This window comes from Podarcis muralis, chromosome 14 (assembly GCF_964188315.1).
Source record: "Podarcis muralis chromosome 14, rPodMur119.hap1.1, whole genome shotgun sequence".
In the NCBI taxonomy this organism is placed as follows: domain Eukaryota; kingdom Metazoa; phylum Chordata; class Lepidosauria; order Squamata; family Lacertidae; genus Podarcis; species Podarcis muralis.
Window position 1 is genome coordinate 54,433,122 of NC_135668.1, and position 16,967 is coordinate 54,450,088.

The 16,967-nt window shown below is 47.4% G+C and overlaps 1 protein-coding gene across 2 annotated transcripts; it reads right to left on the minus strand.

Annotated features, from left to right (window-relative positions):
- Nucleotides 1-1,180: 1,180 nt before the first annotated feature.
- Nucleotides 1,181-13,264, minus strand: DNASE1 (deoxyribonuclease 1). Of its 2 annotated transcripts, XM_077918749.1 has the most exons (8): nucleotides 13,112-13,264; nucleotides 12,305-12,403; nucleotides 10,599-10,755; nucleotides 9,208-9,296; nucleotides 8,764-8,847; nucleotides 7,140-7,255; nucleotides 4,623-4,735; nucleotides 1,181-1,354 (listed from the first exon to the last, which is right to left on the minus strand). In XM_077918749.1, coding segments are annotated over exons 2-8 (720 nt in total). In that variant the 5' UTR covers nucleotides 12,307-12,403; nucleotides 13,112-13,264; the 3' UTR covers nucleotides 1,181-1,195. The 2 variants fall into 2 exon arrangements, with proteins under 2 accessions (XP_077774875.1, XP_077774876.1); XM_077918750.1 differs by lacking the exons at nucleotides 12,305-12,403; nucleotides 13,112-13,264 and adding an exon at nucleotides 12,027-12,279.
- Nucleotides 13,265-16,967: the final 3,703 nt, after the last annotated feature.

Consider the following 16,967-nt stretch of genomic DNA (forward strand, 5'->3'; position numbering starts at 1 on the left):
CCGGGTCATGTGGCCAGCAGAACTAAGCCGCTTCTGGCAAACCAGAGCAGCGCACGGAAACGCCATTTACCTTCCCGCCGGAGCGGTACCTATTTATCTACTTGCACTTTGAGGTGCTTTCAAACTGCTAGGTTGGCAGGAGCAGGGACCGAGCAACGGGAGCTCACCCCGTCGCGGGGATTCGAACCGCCGACCTTCTGATCGGCAAGCCCTAGGCTCTGTGGCTTAACCCACAGCACCATCCATGTCTGACTTTAAAATGGGTCTGAGCCATCAAGGCTGCCTATCTCCCTCATTAATAATATCTAGATACCGCTTCATAGACAAAAATCCCTAAGCGGTTTATAGAAAACACAGTCAAATAACCTTTGAAAAGCAAAAAATGAAATGTATAGACAAAACTGAAGACCAAATTACAAACAACAATAACACAGGGAAGCCATCAATAAAACTTTCAGTTAAAAAGGTAAAGGACCCCTGACAGTTAAGTCCAGTCGCGGACGACTCTGGGGTTGCGGCGCTCATCTCGCTTTACTGGCCGAGGGAGCCGACATTTGTCCACAGACAGTTCTTCTGGGTCATGTGGCCAGCATGACTAAGCTGCTTCTGGCGAACCAGAGCAGCGCACGGAAACGCCGTTTACCTTCCCGCCGGAGCAGTACCTATTTATCTACTTGCACTGGCGTGCTTTTGAACTGCTAGGTTGGCAGGAGCTGGGACCGAGCAACGGGCGCTCACCCCGTCGCGGGGATTTGAACTGCCGAGCTTCTGATCGGCAAGCCCAAGAGGCTCAGTGATTTAGACCACAACGCCACCTGCGTTAATTTCAGTTAAATATCAGCAAATAATAAAAAAAAAACAATGGGATGAATCTGATTGTTGTCGGCGTCCTCCTGTCTCGAGAGACAATGGAGTATGCCTCCGGGGGTGAAGTCGGAAGAGTATGAGACAGTTAATCTCAGGGTTGTGGGTTCAAATTGGGCAAAAGATTCCTGCATTGCAGGGGGTTGGAACAGATGACCCTGGTGGTCCCTTCCATCTCTATGATTCTATGAGAATCACAGTGCCTGCTGTGGCTGCAGAGACCAGTAACTCAATACTGCTGCGTTGTTTTTGCAGTCCCAAAATGGCTCTGAGGAGTGGGGGGGGGGGGGGGAGAGAGAGAAAGAGCCTCCGGGACCTGGCCTCCTGCCACTCACCTGTCGTAGGCACAGTGGGTGCTGGTCACCGTGGTGTCTGCTGTGTCTGGGATGAGCCACTGGAAGGCGCTGTTGGTGCGCAGGCGGATACGGGGCCAGTCCTCAGGCCGGACGTAGGAGCAGCCAGCATTGAAGTCTCCCAGGAACAGCATGTCCTGCCAGGAGGAAGAAACAAGCTCAGGAGGCGGTTATGGACCCCAGGAAAGACACTGCTCAGAGTTGAAGCTGACCCTTGGGCAAATACACACACGCATGCCCAATATGAACTGGCCCAGACCCTGCAATCATCATCTGAGGCCCGTCTCTATGCGCCCCTCTCTACGAAAGGTCTGGAGGGTTGGCAACGTAAGAGCAGGCCTTCTCTGTGGTGGCTCCTTGTTGGTGCAATGCTCTCCCCAGGGTATTATACACCAGTAAGGTTATATCATCTTACAAAATCTGGAAGTAAGAATTGCTGGAGGAAATGTGGAGTGATGGGAACGTACAGTCATATGTGGTGGGACTGTCCGTTAGTTAATGAATTTTGGAAACAGATTGGTATAGAAATATTGGGAATTGTGGGAAGGGAACGTGGAAATAACTAAATTAATGGTTCTTATTACCCTGAGTAGTACGGAGTTAAAAACAAAAGAGGAATGCAAATGGGTAAAGTTGATGGTAATTGCAGCCAGAAAGGTTATAGCGAGTAACTGGAAAAATGCAGAAGAGTTAGGGGTGAACCAATGGAGGAAAAAACTGAATAATATTATAATTTTAGAATACCTAACTGTGAAGATACATAGAATGAAAGGGTTTAAGGCCAGTGTGAAAGAGGAGGATTGGTTTGAGAAGATATTGAATTATTTGAGTAGGTTTGAACAATTTGGGGCAATTAAAATGTTAAAAGTTAAATAAATCTTGTGGAAGGAGGAGTGTTAAGGTATATAGAAGTGTACATGTGGTTGATTTGAATATGTTATTATTGAATATGATTGAATGTGTATATTATTGAATATGCATATTATTGAATATTGTATACCCAATGTATCAGCTGCCTGGTGGGTTTCACTGTTTGTGTTTTGGTGGTTGGTAAAAAATAAAATTTAAAAAAATATTTTTTTAAAAAAATACTCTCCCCAGGGAGGCTTGCCTGAAATGTCTTTAGGCACCGGGCAAAAACATTCCTCTACTCCCAGGCCTTTGGCTAATTAAACCATTTACGGTGGACAGTTCATTACTCTTATGTGTTTGTGTGCTGCCAACACACAAAAAAAATATTATTATTACACACACATATCCATGTCCGTCTGTCATGGAGGCCTTAGTTGAGATTTCTGCATTGCAGGCAAGGATCCTTCCAAGTGTACAGCTCTATGATTCTATTATTCCTTGATACACTCACACACACATAATTAATTGCTTGCCACCCCAATCTCTGAGTGGTGCGAGATCCCAGGGGTTCCAGGTGCTCTCCCAGGGCCCATGGGAATGAGGCACAGCGCAGCCTGTGGTTTCTTTATGATATATGGCTTATTTACATATAAAAACCACACCTGAGCCTACAACGGAGGGGTTCGCAGCATTAACATCTCAAGGGGGTCTTGTTTCTCCCATAGCCGCCCACAGACATCAGCCGCCGTGCTCTGACCCTCTCTCCAGCCTGCTGCCTTTACCAGACTGCAACCTTTTTCCTCCAGGTCACATCCCAGCCAATTCTAAAACTCTAAACCCCAGCTTTTGTCGTTTTCACTAACTATCTACGTAATTGCTGGAGGAAGGGGCCCACCCACCTGCCCACTTGCTGTCTGGGACAGAGCCTTCCTTTTCCTCTCCCAGGCTTACGTTTTAACATTTCCCTTGATTAAATTCTAACTCCTACTGGACTGAGGAACTTAGGGGAGTCTGGTACCATGGGAGCCAACTCCTAGGGGCCGAGGTACCTCTGACACCCCCCCAATACAATATTTGAGGGGGCCAAGTGGGGGCCAAGTTGGTTGTTGTTGTTTTTGTAAGCAGCCAAAAAATGTCATCATTTATTAATAACTGGAGAAACTTTATAATTAGAACACAACCTAAACTGTACATTTTACAATCACATTCTATTTGTAAACAGTTAAAAGCCACTGGCGAATTTTGCATCTCCAGACACAACAGCTAGAATCAAGGCAATGAAATGAGAGCGTCTTTCAGGGCAGTTTTTAAAAAATTGGTTCCTTTTTTTTTTAATCCTTGTTTAGGCTTTCATCCTCAAACTAAACAAGCTTCAGGCGGGAGAGGGCAAAGTTGATGGGCATTGCCATTCATATGGTGTGTGTGCGCCATGTCATGTGATCATTTATGTGGGGCAGGGCTTATTCAAGTTGGCACCCCTGTCTGCTACCCACAAAATCTTATACCGCATTTTTCGCTCCATAAGACCCACCTAGTTTTTAGAGCTCTCCTCCCAAGGAGGCTGTGATTCAGAATATTTTTTTTTCTTGTTTTCCTCCTCTAAAAATTAGGTGTGTATGCAAAGGAGAGGCAGCAGCGAAGGGGAGAAATTGCAAACGTCGCCTGAGGAGTTTGGGCGAAAGGGACGGAGAGGAGGAGGCTGGAAAGGAAAGGAGGCTGTTTGAGGAGTGGGAGAAAAAAGTGGGGAGAAGGAAAGCCTTCCAAGCCTCCGTGGGGATCGCTCTCCTCCCGAGGAGGCTGTGATTCATAATATATTTATTTCTTGTTTCCCTCCTCTAAAGGCTAGGTGCGTCTTATGGTCAGGTGCATCTTATGGAGCAAAAAATGAGGTATGCGGTTTTGTGGACCACCTCCCACCCTCAGGACATTGGTGGCTCCTTAAAGATGAGCAAATCATCTCCATCCCTTTTGCCCAAACTCCTCAGGCAACGCCTGCAATTTCTCCTTTTCGCTGCTGCCTCTCCTTTGCCCTCTCCCGTGACTCTCCACTTGCGGCAACCTGCCTCCTCTCCCTTCGCCCCGCTTCTCGGTCCCCCTCCTCTCCATCCTCTTCCTCTCCTCTCTCGGCAGCTGCCTCTTCTCGCCATCCTCCAGCCAACATCCCCAGAGCCATCAGGGGAAAGGGGGGGCCGTTGCCAAAGCCCCTCTCAAAGAGAGCAGCCCGGGAGTGCCAGGCAACGTCACACAGCCTGCCTGCCGCTCCCAAACCTTCCTGGGGCTTCAGGGGGAAGGGGAGGCTGCCGGCAACCCGGGAGGGCAGGGCAACAGCGTGCGCCGCACTCGGGCGATTTGGCTCCAGGGACCACACATTCGCTCCATAAGACGCACAGACATTTCCCCTTGCTTTTTAGGAGGAAAAAAGTGTGTCTTATGGAGCGAAAAATACGGTACATATAAGTGGGACTGGGGTCTAATCTCCACAATGGCCCCGATATTTCTCAAGCAACCACCGGTGGCAAGCAAAAGTCACCACTTTGGGGGGGGGGCACTTACATCTGTCCCCCACTTGTCTCTCACATCCAGGAAAACGTCGTAGAGGGCGTCTATCTCGGCCACTGCTTCTTCGGGAGCAGCATGCAGAGGCACCAGGATCAGTTCCCCCACCTCTGAGGGAGAAGTCGCAGTTAAGAACATCCAAAGGGCATCGGCTGGGTCAGACCCACGGCCCACCCCCTCCAGCATCCCGTTCACCCAGAGGCCAACCAGACACACACACACACGGAAACTAGCAAGCAGGATTCGAGCACCAAAACCCTGCCCCATGGTTTCCAGCAATCGGGATTCATAAGCATTGCTGCCTCCAGCTGGGGACACAGAATATGGCCTCTCCCCCCCCCCCCGCCTTCTCCTCCCTTCCCCTGGCTGTGCCAGAGCTCTTGCCCCTGTTGTAAGAAACTTTAAGGTCTTAGATGTATAATAAATGTTCATAAATGTACACTCCAAGCACGTACATAGATCAGCACAGGAAGACCAACCTGAAACCATTTTGACTCCCAAACTGACCAAATGTTTTATCTGCAAGGAGGGAGGGGGTCAGGGAGCCTTCCTATTGTCTCAGGAATTGGGAAATCACCATCTCAAAGGGTGACAGACTACCAGGAAAGGCAATCAGATAAGGCATTATCAGATAACCTGGCAGGCAGGAAAAACATCAGCATTCAAATTTCTGTTGTAGACCACCTTTTCTGTGATGTAGGTATGATGTTTGTGGGGGTGGTCTTGATCTACAGGGTGGCAATTTTAAAAGTCTATATAGAAGTTTGCACACCATAGTTCTGGGTTCCTCCTCCCTCCTGCGTGTGGTGAGTGAGGACCCTGTTGCAACAGATCAATAAAGATCACGCTTACGAGCTGCTTTGCTTCTCAATATTCTGTGGTTGGCCTCTGTTATTTTCTCCTACCAATAGGGAACTCTATATGGGCTCTATATGGGCTCTTGGATACCCCATAAGGGGAAAAGGGCAGATTTTTATTGTTTACAACACCCCAAAGCCACGATCCGAGTGTGGGATGTAATCCACTGAGAGCAGTCAAATGCAACATTCCTTGTTTTCCTAGAGTGGACATGCAAGGGGATGCTTGGTCCAGCCAGTCGAAACTTCCTGTTCCACCTGGCCTGAAGCATCCTTCCTTGCATGTGACTAGTGAGTGGGCATGACCTTTCCAGACCTGGGAAAAGGCCAAGGCATGCTGCCACTCTCTCTCTTTTCCATCTTCTTTTCGTCCTGCAAACTTCCTGGAATGAACTGCTGGCTGCCAGCCAAGCAGTCCCCCAGGTCATCTCCATTATGGGATAAACCTGTTTTTATACGTTTGTAACTTTAAGCCTTAATCCTGCCTGCAGGGATCACACTGCGCTCTGCTGATCGCGAGCAAACCTTTCTTCTTATTGCTTCTTTATTGCTTTTGGACAGGCCATAAAATTATTAGCAGGGGGGGGAAATATTAGCAGGGAAAAAAATTTATAATGAATGATTTTAGAGTGTTGTGTTGTGTTGTACTGTTGTACTGTTAATAATAATAATTTATTATTTGTACCCCACCCATCTGGCTGGGTTTCCCCAGCCACTCTGGGCGGCTTCCAACAAAGATGAAAGATACACTAAAATGTCACATATTAAAAACTTCCCTGAACAGAGCTGCCTTCAGATGTCTTCTGAATGTCAGGTAGATGTTTATCGCTTTGACATCTGATGGAAGGGCGTTCCACAGGGCGGGCGCCACTACCGAGAAGGTAACAATATGTTTTATTGTTGTTAGCCGCCCTGAGCCCGGTCTTGGCTTGGGAAGGCAGGATATAAATAAAATTTATTATTATTATTAAAGCGTTCAAAAAACCAAGAGCACCAATAAACTAAAAACACATTAGCATGCTGGATATCTTGGCAGACTTGCCAAGAACATAAAGTCCCGACCAGAGAAGAATGGTAGATCAAGTTGATGGATTATGCCAAAATAGCAAAAATTACCAGAACAATCAAAAATCAGGAAGACCAAATTTTTAACAAAGAATGGGGAAATTTTATAATTTATCTTAAAAACCATTGTAAACAGTTAAAATTGTTAGTAGGATTGGAATAACACTTGTAGTTTAATGGTGAATTTTGGATATAATGGAGATGTGAAAGATTTGGATTAGTATAAAAGATGCAGGAGAGAATGATTAATAATAGGACCCACAAAAGGAAGGTGGGAAGTCCGGGAGATTCTATGGAATCTTGTCTATATGTTGTATGTTGGATATGTGATTGTAAAACTGTAATTTGAAAAACCAAATAAATAATTTTTTAAAAAACAAAAAAAAGTTTTCAGCAGGTGCTGAAAAGAGTGCAGCGAAGCCGCCTGCCTGATATCAAGAGGCAAGGAGTTCCAAAGGGTAGATTCCACCTCACTGAAAGACTGATTTCTCGCAGATGCGGAAGGAGCGTTATGTGGCAGGGCCAGTTTCTCCTCTCCCTGGGCTGCCCTGTTGGCTGCATCAGCTGAGAGGGGGAGGCGGGGGCTGCTTACGTGTCTGAGGTGCCGCAAATTTCACAATGAAGGGCTCCCGGCTGAAGGTGTCGTTCCCGCAGGGCTCACAGCCGTCGTCATAATAGTAGCTGTCCAGGAGAATGACGTTGTCCTCCCTGTGTGGAGAGGAGGAGGAGGAGAGAGGCAGGGCCTTGCTTGGGTCCCTTGCAAGTGATGGGTCAGAGACTGTGGCCACCAAAGGGAGAAGGTGACAGTTTGCAACAAAGTCTGGGAGAGGCACCCTGGGCCTCTCCACGTCCTGGGAGACTTCTGCCACCTTAAGGGCAAACAAATACACCATGGCACAAGAGTTCACGCATTACAGCAGCTAACGAGGGTGGGAAGTGAAACATCTCAATGGTGGGCTGGGAAGTCATTTTCAAATTTGTGTTAAATTAGAATTAAAGTGATGTTGAATTTGTTTAAAAAACTGAAAAGCAATAAAAATTAATGGGCAAAAAAAGAGAGAGAGAGAGATTTCACAGATTATAGTCCACTGTACCAGAGTCCTAGTTATCCCGGGTTCCTGGTACACACACAGTTGGGGCTGGAGGTGAGGGTTATTATTATTATTAATTTGTTCCCTGCCTTCACCCTAAGGTCCCAGGGTGCATTACAACATTACAAGGCAACATCACACCAAAATGTTAGAAAACAGTTTAAAACTTTATGTTGCAGCCTCTCTTTTAAGTTCCTTTGCTCCCAGATGGGTACCAGCCAGCTGCAAAGTGTTCTGGGAGGCAAACACAAAATATGTAATTACAGTGCAATTACACCTTATGCGGGGATTCCGTTCCATGGGTTCCGCATATATGCAAAGTGTGCATATTCAAACCCTTGGAAGCATCCTCATGTGAGCGCCCTGTGGCTTCTGGAGGCGGCACGTGAGAGTTTCTCACCCCACCCTTGCCAAGCGAGGCAGAGAGCTCAAAAGTTATTTTTCCACAGGGAAAGCCCGGTACGGAAATAACTTTTGAGCTCTCTTCCTTGCTTGCATTTAACGTGTGGGATTTAAACCAGACGGCCTTCAAGCATGTATGGTTGAAAACGTGTGAGTTAAATGTGCGTTAATAGCCATCGTGCTTTGTAACTGCCTGTATTTTCCTGCACTGCCTTTCCTTATCTTTACAGTTCCTCATCACCAGCAATGTAAAGTTATCTACCTGCCACTCAGGACCCCACGTCCTGCATCTGATGCAAGTTTCCGCCATAACACTTGTTGTTGTTAAGGTGCTGCACAGGACTGTTTTGCTGCTAAAGAGTCACATGGTTGCAGTTAAGTTGTGGATGAATATATCAGACGACACAGCGATTCTTCAAACAGCTCTTGTTTATTCACAGGCCAGAACTGAACTGAACTGAAGGGTTCAGCCAGCCTGCTTATATAGAGCTCCACTACAATTCAACTGTAACACTTTCTGTAACTATCCAATCACTGAGCGTCACTTTCAATCCCTTATTTGCATATGTGGACCTGAGTGAAAACTATCTACAGTATCCCCCTGCTGGCCCAGGGTGGGAACTTAAGTACATAACAGTTGCTGCTGCCCCTCTGGAAATCTGCCCTCCAGTGATGCTGCCCCCCCCCCCCCGTTACATCCTGGGCTCTGCTTGAGACTCTCACCTGTAAACGAAGAGGTATTGCTCCTTGTAGCTGTTGCGACCCAAAGGCTTGCTGACCACATAGCTGTATGGATGCGGTGATGCCCTAAAAGGGAAGATTAGCAATGAAATATATTCAATTTGCCTGACTCTGGGCAAATACAGGAAGAACGGAGAAAGTGGGTTGGTAATCTGCGGTGTTGCCTCTTGCTTCAAGAGCTGCCATCTCACTCATCCCAACAGCTGCTGCAATGTTCCGCTTTTAGGGTGTGCGGTCGCTGGGGCCGAACCCAGGGCAAAATTCCTAGGGTTTTTCTCTTCCTGGAGAAAAAGGGACTTTGCCAGGACTTGTCACCCTTACCACCCTCCCAGTCTCCCCCAGTCCTGGAGTGCTTTGATCAAATAAGTTTTGATTGCACCTAAAAGCCACCCAATCTCTAGATACCCTTTTTCAAAAAAACCTCACTGGTTCAGTTGGTTCATCAGCTTTTTCACTGCGGTCAGGTCGGCATCTCGGACCTCCTGGATGAGGGTGATGTCATACGAGAACAAAATCTGTAAGGAGGCAGAGCAGAGAGAATTTCACCAGCTTCAGGACTCAGGCTTGGATGAATGTGAGGAGCTGGATGTGGAAAAAGAGAAGGTGAGCAGCGAGGAAAGGTGGGAATGTTCTGGTATGTTGTAGGTCTGTGGCGGGTCAGTCTAGATGATGCCCTGAGTCCCTTCTAGTTCTGTACCCAGTGAGGTTAAAAGCTGACAAGAGGAGTTTGATGAACTAGTTAGACCAGTTGCTTTGTAAGACAGTGGCCTTAGCACCCCAAAAAGAGTGAGCTGGATTGCAAGAGCTACAACTAAGTGATGGTGCCCTCCAGGAGGCTTCCCCCTCCCTCACCTAAATGGTAGATACAAGGTAAAAGGTGAAGGACCCCTGGACGGTTAAGTCCAGTCAAAGGTGACTATGGGGTTGTGGCGCTCATCTCGCTTTCAGGCTGAGGGAGCCGGCGTTTGTCCACAGACAGCTTTCTGGGTCATGTGGCCAGCATGACTAAACCACTTCTGTTGCAAAGGGACACAGTGACGGAAACCAGAGCGCACAGAAACGCCATTTACCTTCTCACCACAGCAGTACCTATTTATCTACTTGCACTAGTGTGCTTTCAAACTGCTAACTTGGCAGGAGCTGGGACTGAGCAATGGGAGCTCACTCCGTCTCGGGGATTCAAACTGCTGACCTTCCGATCAGCAAACCCAAGAGGCTCAGTGGTTTAGACCACAGCGCCACCCACGTCCCTTTCAGGCTGAGCAAGCTGGTGTTTGTCAACAGACAGCTTTCCGGGTCATAGATAGAGCAACAATAGCCAGTGATGTGTGAGCAGAAAGCAGGCTGGAAGCTTGAGACACACAGACCCGTTTGCCCTGTGCTGGATCCAAAGTTGTGATTAATGGAGAAGCAAGATCTGTTGGGGTGTTAATGCTGCGATCCCCTATGCTCAGGTTGCATAAATGTGTAAATAAAACCATACAGTATGTCCTAAAGACACCACTGTCTCCACTGACTTTCGTTCCAAGGAAAGGGAACCCTGAATAAGTGCCTGGAGCCCCTGGATTCTTTCACTGCCAAGAGATTGGGGTGGCAAGTGATAGCTATCTTCTATGAACATAGAAAATGAGATTGTCGGGGACCATAAACCCCAGCTTAATTGCTAACAGCAAGTGCGGAAAGTTTCCAAGAGTCCATGGAGCATGTCTGCACAATGTGAAGCCGTAAAGATTGCTTCTTTGGAGGAGCTCAGCCGAAAGCGTTTGAACGAGGACCCCTGGAATAAGTGTCTCCCCTTGGAGGTCAGATGGACTCACGCTGACGATGAAGTCTGTGACGGTCTGATTGGACAGCTTGCTGTCTCCAAAGGTTCTGATGTTGAAAGCACCGACCCTCAAGCAGAGGGTGGGCTGCAGGAGGTGGGCTGCCATGCTAAGGAAGACCAGCAGAGGCAGTGATGTCATGGTCCTTCTCCTGCGCAGAGAGAGATGCAATCCTGCTGGTTAGAACCCTTGGTAGGAGGAGGAGAAGCAGATCTCCCTTCCTTCAACTCCTGCCTTCTGCCAGAACTTTGCTGTGCCTCAAAATTCTAAATTAATTCTGGAACCGGAGTGTATGCGGTTAGCCACAGCTGCCAGTGCCTTCACAGTTCACGGAGGTCTTCCCTCTCCCCCAACACCCCATATTCCTGATATTCTGCACGCCCTACAAAAAAAGAAATCTGGGTGTGATTGTACATTCTGGTGCCACCTTAGGTCTTTCACTGTGGAGCCTTCACAACTCCAGAGCAGGTCTCTTGCGCATCAGCAGAACGCAAACGGAATCTCGATATACCTGCCCATACATTTGCACCTCAGTTGCTTCTGCAGTGCTATGCTAAATCGCATGGGGTGTGTGCACTGATAATGATGAGGGAAGGAAAAGGCACAGATGAACAGCTGGTGCCAAACTGCACGGCCTGAGCACTCAATGAAAAATTGGGGAGGTGGGGAATTAAATGGAGGGCTCCCAGTGTGTTGGCACAGGTTTGGGAATGAGACAGACTGATGAAGATGATGGACTGTGCCAAAATGGCGAAACTGACCGGGAGAATCAGAGACCAGGACGAGAAGAAGATTAGGAGAAAATTGGGGGGGGGGTGTATAGTTCATTTAAAAGAACATTGTAAATAGTTGAAAACTTTGGCAGGATTAGAGTAATACTTGTAAAAGACAAAATATAACGGAAAAGTTAATAATAGATACAATAAATTGGAAGAAAAGGGATAAGTTGAATAAAAAGGGATGGACAAGGGAAACCAGAAAGGGGGAGGGAGGAGTCAAGGGATTCTGAGAATCCCAAATGTAAAGGTAATTTATATGTTTAAACTGAAATTTGTTATGTAAAATTTAATAAAAAATATTTTTTATGTTTATTTTTAAAAGGGAATGAGAGTGACTGGGGAATTGGGAATGCCAAAATCCAGGGAGAAAGGCAGGTGATAAATTTGAATGCATCCTTCCTTAGACACACACAACACACACAAACCCAGGTATCTGTCAGAGGAAAACAGTTCTGTTTGCTTGGAGTGAGGCACAGAAACAAAGACAATAAACAGCGTGAGCCATTTTCATGGGGATCACAGGCAGGACATCCAAAGCCCCCAACCCCCAAGTATGTCTGAAACACTAAGCTTAGAAATAGATATACCCTCCCTAGATCCTAGAATGAACGCGTTCACATTGCACTATGCCACTAATCTGTACCTGTTTCTTTATCACAGAGCATCTGTGGAAATGGAAGGGAAACTGCCAAAATCCAATAGAAGCAGAAACCACAAGGTCTGGTTTCTGTGCCAACTGGCCCCCACAAGGCTGGCGAAAGAGCTTCAAGAGGCAGGAGAGTTGCTACAAATTCTGTCCCCACCAAAACTTTAGAGAGGAAACTGGGCAGGTGCAAAAGGAGGGAGCCCTGTCCGTGCCCTGGCCCTCCAACCGGACCCTGCTCTCAGCCACCCAGACCCCTCCAAGCTGGAAGCTCTTACATGTTTCCTGAAGCTTGTGGCCCCACTTCCAACCTGCTAGAGCTGACTTGGGTCTCTGCGTTCTTCCTCCAGGCACACTTCAGTGAAGGTCACCTTTTCCTGGTGAAAGACATTATTGTTTCTTGGGTGGAGGCGGGGGAAGGCTTCGGCTAGTTCCTCTTTCTCCCTTTGGGTCCCTTGTGTTTTCCAGGGCACCAGAGCCACTCCTGGGCCAGGGCCATAAATTGTGAGGTGGGTGGGGCACTCGTGCTCAGAACCTTTCCTCTTTCCTTCCTTCTTTGTCCCCTCCTAATAAAGGGGTCGTAAACCCCTGTGTCAGACAGAATAGGGAGAGGCAGACGTGGTTGCGATCCAGGAAGGCAGGAAGGTCAATACGATGCCCAAAAAATCAAGGGCTTTGCTTGCAAGCCCTGAGCCTTTTGTGCTGGACCCCACATCTTCTGCCCCCAATTTTCTTGTCACCTTACAACACACACACACACACACACACACACACACACCTTGTACTTTTCTCACAGGGCAGGTGGGCTATGAAGCGCTGTGCCAGTGAGCTACCCCACCCAGCCGCCCACTGTCTTAATTTTCTCAGAAAGCTAAATTTGCACAAGCTGTAAGCAGGTGTGCGCCATATGCCCAGAGCTTTCCCCCCAAAGGACTTAGCAATGTCCCTGATGCTGGGAATGGCCGGCTCTCATCCACAGCCATGGTGTGTCCTTCTGTTGCTGTATACTATCTGCATCAAGGAAGTCTTGCCCTCGGAGAAAACTGAAATCTACGTGGATGACAGATTGCATCGGGTCTCTTTACCTTCGCCGCTCCCGATCATTTGGAGATGGTCCATGCACCCCCGCTTTCTTAAAACTCTTCACAGCCGTGACCTTGCCAGCTGTTTACTTAGTATTATATTTGTACAGGTGTATGGGAGACATATGGCCACTTTCCGAGGAGGAAAAGTAGTAGCTGGGTACGGTGTGGGGCTCTTATTGTTGTTGTTTTTCAAAATCGCTCCTCTTGAAGCAGATAAGAGTCACAATGGAAGTTTCCACAAACACAGCCAGCATTCCGTCTGGCTGCAGAAACATCACCCAGCTGATACTGGACTCCAAGAATAGCCCAAATAAATTGGTTTGCACTTCAAAAACTAGCATTCAAGTAGACCTGCACAAAGGTGAATGCCCCTGGAAGGGTGTGTTCAGGGAAATAAAAGCAATAATGGGACAAAATGTGATCAAATGTCCAAAGTTGGCATTACTTAACCTTTATTCGGGAGATAATAGTGTTATGAATTTGGGAGTGCCAGACTCCTCTAATCCCTGGATCTAGCAAGTTTTAAAATCTAATTAAAGCTAATAAAGCCAGGGAACCAAGCTGAGGGCCTTCTTGGTAGTGATGCCCACACTGTGGAATGCCCTCCCATCAGATATCAAGGTGATGAGTAACTATACAGCCGTACCTTGGTTGTCAAATGCCTTGGTACTCATACGTTTCAGCTCCCGAACCATCGAAACCCAGAAGTGAGTGTTCTGGTTTTTTAACATTCTTTTGGAATCTGAACGTCCGACGTGGCTTCCGCTATTGTTTCCGGTGCGCCTGCACAATTGGGAGCCAGTCGGAAGCTGCGCCTTGGTTTCTGAACGTTTCAGAAGTTGAACGAACTTCCGGAACACATTCTGTTCGAAAACCAAGGTACGACTGTATAACCTTGGAAGACATCTGAAGGCAGCCCTGTATAAGGAAGCTTTTTCAGGGTTAATGTTTTATATATGTTGGAAGCCCGGTCAAGAGTGGCTGGGACAACCCAGTCAGATGGGCAGGGTACAAACAAACAAACAAACAAACAAACGTTATTTCTTCTTCCTGCGTTGGAGTGATTGCCTGGGTGATGGGCCATTAGGAGAACAAAGGATCAAGGGGGATCGGTGCGAGACCGCAAATGGGCGGCCCCCTCCCCCAACAGATAAAGTCAGGGTTCAATATCAGTTCAAGCTTCAGGGCGCCCCAAATGAAGGTCCGCCACTGGACAAGTCTGTGCTTGAAGCCCAGCTGCACAGCTGTATCAAACGCAGCAAAGTGACCCTTACCTGTGTGGAGCTTGAGCAAGCAACAGGATTCTCATGCCACGCATTGTAATGTGCAAGCAGGCTAAATGCACAGGCTTTGCCATGCTGTATGCAGAGCTTGAGTCCCTCCAACGTGGCCTGCTGCATCCAGGGCCCAGGGGCTGCCAACTTGGCACCCTCTAGAGGCCGTTGGGTTTTTTGACTACCTGCCATTCTGTGCAGCTTCACACAGAGTCAATTAAGCGTTGGCCAAAAGCTAAGATGACTGAGCAGAGAGGAGTTATTCTGCCTGGAGATATGAGACCTTGGATACAGCTCTACCATTGTGGTTGAGGTCTCACACAGGCATGATGACTTATGACCTTACTGACTGGAGTGTGTGTTGGTCAGTGTGGTGTTGTACTGTGGAGAGTGTATTAACTTATGGTCTGTGTTTGTGGTTTGGGAGCTGCACGGCCAGGGAAAAAAACAATGCTTTCCAGGGTTGTAAAGACTGCAGAGACAATAATTGGGTGCACTTTTCCCACCTTGGATCAAATCTATGCTGCCAGGTGCAGTAAGAAAGCTGCAGAGATAGCGTAGGATAGTGCGCACCCCGGAAATGATCTCTTTCAGCTTCTGCCTTCTGGAAGAAGGTATAGGGGTATAAAGACCAGGACTAGCCACCTGAGAAACAGTTTCTATCCAAATGCAATTCTGGTTTTAAATGCAGTATAAGGAGTCTCTATAGTATATTGTATTTTAAAATGGGGTTTCAGAGTTTTTAGGGGTTTTTGAAAGTCTTATGTAGATTTTTCAATTTCATTGTTCTGTATGGGACAATGACAATAAAGATATGACAATATGACAATAAAGATATCGTATTGTATCGTATCGTTCTGAGAGTTGCTTGGAGTTTGTTAAGAGAGAGCTAGTTAAGGTCCGTTTCTGTTCTTGTATATAGTAACTTGTGGAAGTCTGCTGTAAATAATAAACCCCTCTAAGTAACCAAGTTACTGGTAGCAGTGTCTTGTTCCTGCTTTGTCCATCCTGCCTGCAACTGATTGCTTTCTGGAACTCTGCGTATGTTCTGCTAAGGTCCTGCAACAGGTCAAAGTTGGTGAAACACCAATAGCTCGAGTCCCTCCAACGTGGCCTGTTTGCAAGGAGCAAAGAGCTGCCCCAGAAGTGTGCCTGGGTTTACATCTGATTCATCCACCCCTGGTGCATCCAGGGGCTGCCAACTTGGCACCCTTCAGAGGCCGTTGGGACTCCCACCAGCCCAAGGTGGCATGGCCAACAGTCAGGGATGAAGAGAGTTGTAATTCAGCAACAGCTGGAGGGCACCGCGTTGGCCACCTCTGTGACCTAGGACCCATGCAGAAGGCTTCTTCCCAGGCCCAGCTGGGCTGTTGGCTGCAGCTCTTTATTTACATCCCTTTATCGCCAAGGATTTATTCTGGCCTTGAAAGGCACCTGTACGGCTTTTGAGCTGGCGCTACAAAGCAGGAAGGGTGGTGCTAAACGTGTCTCTGTGCCCCTGCATGCAGCAAAGGCCTGTTATTTTGGCAAGGCTGAAAGCCCAAACAGCCACAAAGGGATCCTTTGACGGACTGTACCCCCTTGAGTCAGATCTGCATCCCCCTCATTCCTACTGCCCTGGTCAGTGCTATCATCTCTCCTCAATCTTGTGTCCTCCAAGATCAGGGTTCAAACAAGGTACTAATGATCTCCACTGGATTAATTTTTTTGGCTTCCGTCTGAGAGGCAACGGAAGGTACCTCAAACTGCTGCATTAGCAGCAGCAGTGATTTCTCGGGGGTGCAAACCCAGCCTCGCTGATGTGGTCCAAAGGAAAGCAGAGGAAGATGCTTGGCACCTGCTGGGCTGCAATAGTTGGTGGAAGGAGGGATACAAGGCACCATCCAACTGTCTTAGGGACCCTGGATTTGTGAGAGACTTACTCCTTAGTCTTTCCTCCCTTCTTATCACATTGGATTATTTTACCAATGTGATAATAAGAGAGAGAGCAAATAAAAAGTAAAGACGATTATGTTAGTCCATATGAAGAAGGGGGGGAATATGCCAAAATCCACAACTGGGCAACTCGGTTGTCACAAAATCCCAACCCAAATGCCACAAAAGAGCGACAAACTTCCAGGTTATCTCGATCTCCTCATCAGGGCAAAATGTTACGGCTCCTACCTTAAGTAATATCTGGCCTGGAGAAAAACCCTTGCCATTATTTTGAGATATCGTGGGTTGGTCCAAATAAAGGGGCAGTACCGTATTGCCCAATTGTGGATTTATGGAGCAAAAACAAAGAGGCATGAAACTTTTAGGGGCCAGACAGAGCCCTAAAGCTCTCTGAGCCTGCTCACCCAAAGCTCATTTTGCATGACACTGAATGGGTGACGCAAAGACTACAAATGAGTGTTGCCTTTATGGAGAATATAAAACAGTGCTGAAACAGATGGGAGGTGAACAGGGAGGCTTAAAATAAAATAATCAAACCAACAAATGAGAGATGTGGTGAAGAGAACCCTGGCCCTACATAAAAGCAACTTGTATAAGGTTACCAGACATCCCTGTTTCCTGGGGACAGTTCCTGGATTTACAAATCA

Coding starts and splice junctions, on each gene's coding strand:
- DNASE1 (XM_077918749.1), bottom strand. Junction 9,297..10,598: donor TCACAGACTTCATCGTCAGC/GTGAGTCCATCT, acceptor GCCTCCTTACAG/ATTTTGTTCTCGTATGACAT. Junction 7,256..8,763: donor CAATACCTCTTCGTTTACAG/GTGAGAGTCTCA, acceptor CTCTCCACACAG/GGAGGACAACGTCATTCTCC.